We start from the raw sequence: 8,595 nt of genomic DNA on the forward strand, positions 1-8,595 counted from the left end.
GGCGAGGCAATCATTTGAGAAACTAAGGCTGTCGAGTCTGCCAATAAGAATGTGGTGATTGACAGAGTTGAAAGCCTTGGCCAGGTCGATCAATACGGCTGCACAGTAATGTCTCTTATCAATGGCGGTTATGATGTCGTTTAGGACCTTGAGCGTGGCTGAGGTGCACCCATGACCAGCTCTGAAACCAGATTGCATAGCGGAGAAGGTACGGTGGGATTCGAAATGGTCGGTAATCTGTTTGTTAACTTGGCTTTCGAAGACCTTAGAAAGACAGGGTAGGATAGATATAGGTCTGTAGCAGTTTGGGTCTAGAGTGTCACCCCCTTTGAAGAGGGGGATGACCATGGCAGCTTTCCAATCTTTGGGAATCTCAGACGATACGAAAGAGAGGTTGAACAGGCTAGTAATAGGGGTTGCAACAATTTCGGCAGATCATTTTAGAAAGAGAGGGTCCAGATTGTCTAGCCCGGCTGATTTGTATGGGTCCAGATTTTGCAGCTCTTTCAGAACATCAGCTATCTGGATTTTGGTGAAGGAGAAATGGTGGGGGCTTTGGCGGGTTGCTGTGGAGGGTGCCAGGCAGTTGACCGGGGTAGGGGTAGCCAGGTGGAAAGCATGGCCAGCCATAGAGAAATGCTTATTGAAATTCTCAATTATAGTGGATTTATCGGTGGTAACAGTGTTTCCTAGCCTCAGAGCAGTGGGCAGCTGGGAGGAGGTGCTCTTATTCTCCATGGACTTTAGTGTCCCAGAACATTTTTGAGTTAGTACTACAGGATGCAAATTTCTGTTTGAAAAAGCTAGCCTTAGCTTTTCTAACTGCCTGTGTATATTTGTTCCTAACTTCCCTGAAAAGTTGCATATCACGGGGGCTATTCGATGCTAATGCAGAACGCCACAGGATGTTTTTGTGCTGGTCAAGGGCAGACAGGTCTGGAGTGAACCAAGGACTATATCTATTCCTAGTTCTACATTTGAGTGGGGCATGCTTATATCCGATGGTGAGGAAGGCACTTTTAAAGAATAGCCAGGCATCGTCTACTGACGGGATAAGGTCAATGTCATTCCAGGATACCCCGGCCAGGTCGATTAGAAAGGCCTGCTCGTAGAAGTGTTTTAGGGAGCGTTTGACAGTGATGAGGGGTGGTCGTTTGGTCCCTGACCCATTACGGATGCAGGCAATGAGGCAGTGATCGCTGAGATCTTGATTGAAAACAGCAAAGGTCTATTTGGAGGGTGTGTTAGTTAGGATGACCTCTATGAGGGTGCCCGTGTTTACGGATTTGGGGTTGTACCTGGTAGGTTCATTGATAATTTGTGTGAGATTGAGGGCATCAAGCTTAGATTGTAGGATGGCCGGGGTGTTAAGCATGTCCCAGTTTAGGTAATCTTGTAGCTCAGAAGATAGATGGGGGGCAATCAATTCACATATGGTATCGAGGGCACAGCTGGGGGCAGAGGGAGGTCTATAGCAAGCGGCAACAGTTGAGAGACTTGTTTCTGGAAAGGTGAATTTTTAGAAGTAGAAGTTCAAAATTTTTGAGTACAGACTTGGATAGTAATACAGAGTTCTGTAGGCTATCTTTGCAGTAGATTGCAACACCGCCCCCTTTGGCAGTTCCATCTTGGCGGAAAATGTTAGAGTTAGCGATGGAGATTTCAGAGTTTTTGGTGGTTTTCCTAAGCCAGGGTTCAGACACGGCTAAGACATCCGGGTTGGCAGAGTGTGCTAAAGCAGTGAGTAAAACAAACTTAGGGAGTAGGCTTCTAATGTTAACATGCATGAAACCAAGGCTTTTACGGTTACAGAAGTCAACAAATGAGAGCACCTGGGGAGTGGAGCTAGGCACTGCAGGACCTGGATTAACCTCCACATCACCAGAGGAACAGAGGAGAAGTAGGATAAAGGTACGGCTAAAGGCTATACGAACTGGCCGTCTAGCACGTTTGGAACAGAGAGTAAAAGCAGCAGGTTTCTGGGCACGATAGCATAGATTCAAGGCATAGTGTACAGACAAAGGTAAGGTAGGATGTGAGTACATTGGAGGTAAACCTAGGCATTGAGTAATGATGAGAGAGAGTCTCTAGAGACGTTTAAACCAGGTGATGTCATCGCATATGTAGGAGGTGGAACAACATGGTTGGTTAAGGCATATTGAGCAGGGCTAGAGGCTCTTCAGTGAACTAAGACAGTAATCGCTAACCAGGACAGTAATGGACGAGGCATATTGATATTAGAGAGAGGCATGCGTAGCCAAGTGAACATATTGGTCCAGTGATTGGTTGGGCTGACTGGGGACACGGCGATTCAGACAGTTATCAGGCCGGTGCTAACAAGCTAACAGTTAGTAGGTCGGGACTAAACAAGCTAGCAATTAGCAGACCGGGTTAGCAAGCAAGCAGTTAGCAGACCGGGGCAGGCAAGCTAGCAGTTAGCAGACCGGGGCATGCAAATTAGCCTTTGGGGGACGTCGTGATGGGGGTAAGTCTGTTTTTGACTCTTCGTGCAGTGACGTTGATAGACCAGTCGTGGAATTAGTAGGGTTCAAAGTAGCTCTAGATTGCTAGCAGGCCGGTTAGCAGAATGGGCCTTCAGTGGACGTCGCGCCTGAGGGGCCTGTTGGAATCCTCGGGCAGATTATGTCGGTATTCCAGTCGTAGAGGATCGGCGGGGTTCCGTGCCCCATACCGGCAGTAGAAGGGGTCCGGATTTTGTAGCCCAGGAGTGGGCTTCGGTGGTAGCACAGGAGCCCTGGCCGAGCTAGCTTCAGGCTAATTGGTGCTTGCGCCGGGATGGAAACGCTAGCCAGGAGTAGTCACGTGGGATTGCGGTTAGCTAGTTGCGAAGATCCAGATGAAAATGTTCAGAGTTTGCGGTAGGAATCCGGGGATATGGGGGAAAAAATATATAAAATAATAAGTTCGTTATGCTCTGGTTTGAGTCACGTTGTTCGAACTGGCGAGAGCTTTCCGAGCTAAAGGTTAGCTGATGACCACTAGCAATGGTTTGCTGACTGATAGCAATGGTTTGCTGACTGATAGCAATGGTTTGCTGACTGATAGCAATGGTTTGCTGACTGATAGCAATGGTTTGCTGACTGATAGCTGGTAGGTAGTTAGCTGGCTAGCTTCAGTTGAGGGATTCCAGATCCGAAGTAAATAGAAATACTTTATAAAAAAAAACTGATCCACGCCACATTTGGTGAGGCGGGTTGCAGGAGAGTATTTAGGAGTTGAGGTATAGGAAAATATTTTTAAAAGATATGCGAAGAAAAAGATGTAAAAAGTTATTTACAAGGGACACGACAGGACAAAGATGTCTGACTGCTACGCCATCTTGGAAATCTAAGATCTAACAATCAACATAAAACATAATTTAAACGAAAGTTAAACCATATTAATCAGACAGTCGCTATTTTCTGTTATATAACGACAAATAAATGACCATTACAATCCAGAACATCAATAGTAACTACCCTTATGCTATAGTAACTGCCCCAAGAATGTGTGTATCTCAAATACTGTACCCAATCGGACCACACATAGAACACGCCACATAACAGAGGAACAATGCACTCAGCTCAACCGTATGAGTCTGGTACACACACGACAGTGCACTGCACAAAGCTTCTGTGGTCACAAAGCCACGCTCCACACCTGTTACATTCACTGGCTGTTTTTCTCAGACCACTGATTATTTAGCTAGAGCTTTTAGATGTGCAATGAACCATCTGGAAACACAGTTTAGTAACTGTTCACATTGTCCAATACAGTGCAGGAGATTGGGTAAATCCTGAATGAATTGATGGATATATACTAAATAAAAAATAAAACAAACTCTGTGTTCTTGTGACAGCCAGAATATGAACCTGGAATGTAGCGTTCCAGATGCTTCAGAGAGGGAGGTTTTATTTTGGAGAGGGGCTGTGATTGAATAGTCAAAATTCATTGACCTAGGTTGCTCTTTCCCTATTGTCTTTTCAACACAAAGCCATCTGGGAGCTGTCAATGGCAAATGCCAGAAAAAAACACCAAAACACTGGTATTTTTGCCACCACAGTGAGTGAGTGACAGACTCATTCAAGAGGATGATGTCACCCACACTGTCATCCACAAGTGATGAGTGATGTGTAAATTCCTTTTTCCAATGCTTTAGGTAATCTGTTTGATTTGCTGTTGTTTTGGTTAGGAATTTGACCATAGAGTATATTGTTTTATTACAATTCATTTGAAAAAGCATTTGTTGGTAAATACCTTTTCAGAGACAACTTTCTAAATTTCTATTCATTGTCCCACTGTATATCCATGGAGAGCACCAGTTTCATTAACAACGTTCCTCTCTACACTTTGTAAGGTCCCTAATGTCTTACAGGGTTCAGTGTCAAGTCCATGTTCTTAAATGTATTTGGAATAAAAGAGATATAACTAGATTGAGAAAGTGAGGCAGTGTGTGATAGAGAATGAGAGCGAGAGGGAGGGGGGGGAAGAGTGTAAAAGGAGTTGTGTCTCCTTGAGGTACTGTGGCGATGGTGGAGCGTAAATACAGCTGTTCATGATGTAGGTGCGACAGTTGAGCTCTTGGCCCCGAGTCTTCACGTTAACCTCCACAGGGCTGTATAGGCCCCTATTCTCACATTCTCCTGGCTGCACACACACAAATATGAATACACCCAACCAAACAACTTTAGAACTGGTTAGAACTAGACCACATCAACCACAATGAAGAAGCACTCAGAATGACACAACAGACCCAGTATTGTTTTTATATATTTTTTTAACTAGGCAAGTCAGTTAAGAACAAATTCTTATTTACAATGATGGCCTACACCGACCAAACCCTGGACGACGCTGGGCCAATTGCGCGCCGTCCTATGGGACTCCCAATCACGGCCGGTTGTGATACAGCCTGGATACAGTAGACACAGTATGTGCCAACTAGGATTAGGTGAACTAGATAAAGGTATCTCACCTGTCTAGAGACTCGAGGTCGGCCACGTTCATCCTCCATACCACTTCCCACACCTCGTCCGCTGGGCTGTTCTCGATGGTCGCCACACCCCCATGCCAGCGGTCACTGGCCAGACCCTTGTAGTTCCCAAATATCAGCTTGTAGTCCTGGAGAGAAGGAGAGCTAGAGAGGGTCAGGTTAAGGCCAGGTGTCCTCCCAGGTCCTCCTTATAGTCAGGTCAGGTTGTACCTTGAGCCTGGTCACACAGTGGATGGAAGCAGAGGGGTTCTTGAGCTGGAGCCTCTCCTTCAGTAGGTTGCTGCCGTAGGCAAAGTACAGGAAGGTGTGGGTTTCTATGTTTTCATCCATGCTGACAGAGAGGAGGAGAAGGAGTAGGGCAGGATGAGGAGGAGGAGGAGGAGTCAAGGGAAGACAAGGAGGAGAGAATAGAGAGAAACCACAGTCAGCAAGAGTGCTTGGAGGCGGAGCAGAGACGCAAGGAGAGGTCATGAGCGCTACTGTCACAGAGATTAAACTCTGCTCCCCTATCTTTTATACCAGCCCTCTCTCCGCTGACTGACTCCCCATTCTCTTGCTAATCCAACAGGCCTAACCTGTGCTGTACCCACCACTGCCATACAATACACACACAGCCTGCTGGTTGCTGAGCCTTATGGCCTGAGCTCAGTCACACCAGCATGTCATTCACAGTGTTCTGCAACAAGACTGCATAGCACTGTTTTGTGGACAGAGAAGTTAGTGATGTGTTGCAGCTGATGCTTTGACAAAGAGGCCAATCCATCACTCATGTTTGCTTGCGTGCACATGGATTTATGTTTACACCGCCGATGGTAAACAGGCAAACCTCAATTATGTACAATGAAATATAATTTGAACTTTGCTTTGAAATCATGTCATGGGCACTGGTGCAGTGGAGGGTAAATGCAGTTTACAAACCTTTTTTATTTTGTGCCAAATTTACCCATCTTTTGCAGAAAAATGCATTGAAAGTATAGGCAGCATTACTGGTCCGGGAATGGAAGGCTAAACATAAGCATGGCTGGTCCATCAAGGTCCAGTAGGTAACTTTGTGTGCGATCTGACCAAATTCACATAGAAAAGTGAGTTATAGGTTGGTAATTCCTATTGAAAGCAAGTCTGATGCGCGGCATATCTGTTCTATGTGTGCTATTTCTATGCTTCCTATCTTTAAGTTTAGCTTTTGCGTCTTTTTACTTTCGGTTTTGTACAGCAGCTTCAAACAGCTTAACATACACTATTTTGGGTTATTGAAAATATATTTCACAGCAGTTTATATTTTACAATGATTCTCTACACATTTCTTGTTTTGTCACAAACTTAAATTAGGCGAACATGACAACATTTTAGCAACCAGGAAATGGCTGAGCGATTTCTATCTATTGTACCTTGTGTTATTGGTCGTGTTCCCCTGCGCCGACATTGCTATTGCATGCCAGATCTTACAATGCCTGGATAGGTATTGTACATATCAGCTAATCACATCACAACCAAATCTCTATGTTGTTATGGAAGGGTCCAGACACCTTTTTGGGATTTCACATGTTTTTGAGAAACTTATCCCAAACATCCAATCACTTCCTCATCCTTGTGTAAAATGGGGCCCCCAATTATTTTTTTTTAACAAAGGCTCCAAAAACACAAAAAAAATGTCCTTTTAGAAACAGCAAGTTCGTATAGTGATGCAGGTCTAGATGTTGTACACATGAAATTGTGTCATTCCGAAATGTATCTGCAACATTCTTCTATTCCATTTTGTTGCCACTCTAGCGATACCGCTCCATCCATTCTACAGGTAACTGCCAAACACTTGAGTAAATGAGGGATACAAAGTATATTAAAAGCATGGAGTGCTTCCACACAGGAAGTTTCAGACGCTTACAGAATCTATACCAAGGTGCATTGAAGCTGTTCTGACGGCTCCTGGTGGCCCAACACTGTATTATGTTGGCATTTCCTTTATTTTGGCAGTTACCTGTAGCAATATGTTACAATGACAATGGAACAGCTGGATAAGGGAAACGGCTTGAGTTGCGCAAACGGGAATATAACATTCCAGATGTACACATGAAATTGTGTCAAACATCTAATGACCTCACGAGTGGCACAGTGGTCTAAGGCACTGCATCTCAGTGTAAGAGGCATCACTACAGTCCGTGGTTCGAATCCAGGTTGTATTGTATCCTGCAGTGATTGGGAGTCCCATAGGGTGGTGAATAATTGGCCAAGGGTAGGCTGTCATTGTAAATACAAATTTGTTCTTAACTTGCCTAGTTACATTTTTTTTAAAACACTATACTGAGATCTTTGCCATTTCTAAAAGGACATAAGTGGAAATTTTTGGTGCCTTTGTCCATGTTTTTTTCTAGGCCCCCATACTACTCAATGAAGATGATTTGCTATTTGGGGTTAGTTTCTCAAAAACATGAAATCACAAAAGGTGGCTGGACCATTCTATAACATTTCATTTACATCACAAATAGAGATTTGGTTGTAAAAATATATATATTCGTCCTTTAACAGTGATGACCATGAAAACACAAGACTGATAGCTACGTTCAACAAGTATAATATTCTTCCTGCTTTATCTAGCTTTATTTGTGATATTTTACCTTGCTAGCCTGATAGGTGATCCATCTTAGATGACATCTGTTATGTGTTAAAGATAATAATGTTGTGTGTGCAGAACGCCTGATTTCTTTGTGCGATAAGAAAAAGGTAGAATTATTAATAAATCCTATACTTTGCTTGTTTATCATTCAAGCAGATAGGAAGAGAACACTCCTGGCCTGCGTATACAAAGGTAATATCAATCAGGGTTTTATTGTGATTTATCATTATTAAACTTGAAGAATGCTTCTGTAATATTCACATATTGATCAAGAGCATTGTTGATCAATAAAAATGATATTTTACAAAGTTAAGCCTCGAGGCTAGAATATCTTCCACTTTTATGTGTCACTGGTGTTCTTTGATTTATTGTAGCATGTGCAAGTGCAGGTGAGGGACATATTGACAAGTGAGGGGGTACAATAAAATAACGTAATGTTGGTTATATTGTGGTGGTGGGTGTTCTAAAGTGGCAACTATCAGTTATAGATGCTTCATTTGGCCATATTAATGCATGTAGGCTATTCACTTATTTCTACATTTCTCTCCTTGTTTTATTTATCACGGTTTGTACACAGTATCATTTTTCTTTTACTGTCTGTCTCTGTCGGTCTGTATTAATTCATTCATCTCACCCGTGTTCCTTCCAACAACCTATTGAGAGAGCCATAATATCCTGCATGGATTAAGCTAGAGCCATAAGCATGGACAGCCATGGATGATGTTGCCGGTTTTCCTGGAGAACATTCTCGGTCTCATACTCAGGCCCTATCATGTTTGTCCTGAGTCGGTGTGAAGAGGGGTGAGAGAGAACCCCAGTATGGAGCCAGGGAGTGGTCCAGGGTTGGGGGCTGGAGACTCTTCCTCCATTCACGTCCTCCAGCTCACAGGGGGGTACAACTTTTCACCAATGGAACTGTGGGATAGTGTGGGTCTGCAAAGTGACTCAATAGTTCTGCTAGACATGTTTGTAAGACTTGACTAGGGTCTGGATG

At 43.8% G+C, this 8,595-nt stretch overlaps 1 protein-coding gene across 1 annotated transcript; it reads right to left on the bottom strand.

Moving 5' to 3' along the window:
• Nucleotides 1-4,968: 4,968 nt before the first annotated feature.
• Nucleotides 4,969-5,605, bottom strand: LOC106579600 (gamma-glutamylcyclotransferase-like). Its single transcript, XM_014159664.2, has 2 exons — nt 5,201-5,605; nt 4,969-5,118 (listed from the first exon to the last, which is right to left on the bottom strand). The coding sequence occupies exons 1-2, from the start codon at nt 5,459-5,461 to the stop codon at nt 4,969-4,971; spliced, it is 411 nt and encodes a 136-aa protein (XP_014015139.2). The 5' UTR covers nt 5,462-5,605.
• Between the last annotated feature and the right edge of the window lie 2,990 nt (nt 5,606-8,595).

This window comes from Salmo salar, chromosome ssa02 (assembly GCF_905237065.1).
Source record: "Salmo salar chromosome ssa02, Ssal_v3.1, whole genome shotgun sequence".
NCBI lineage: Eukaryota > Metazoa > Chordata > Actinopteri > Salmoniformes > Salmonidae > Salmo > Salmo salar.

Coding starts and splice junctions, on each gene's coding strand:
- LOC106579600 (XM_014159664.2), bottom strand. CDS start 5,461: ATGACCTCTCCTTGCGTCTCTGCTCCGCCTCCAAGCACTCTTGCTGAC. Junction 5,119..5,200: donor ACTGTGTGACCAGGCTCAAG/GTACAACCTGAC, acceptor CCTTCTCTCCAG/GACTACAAGCTGATATTTGG.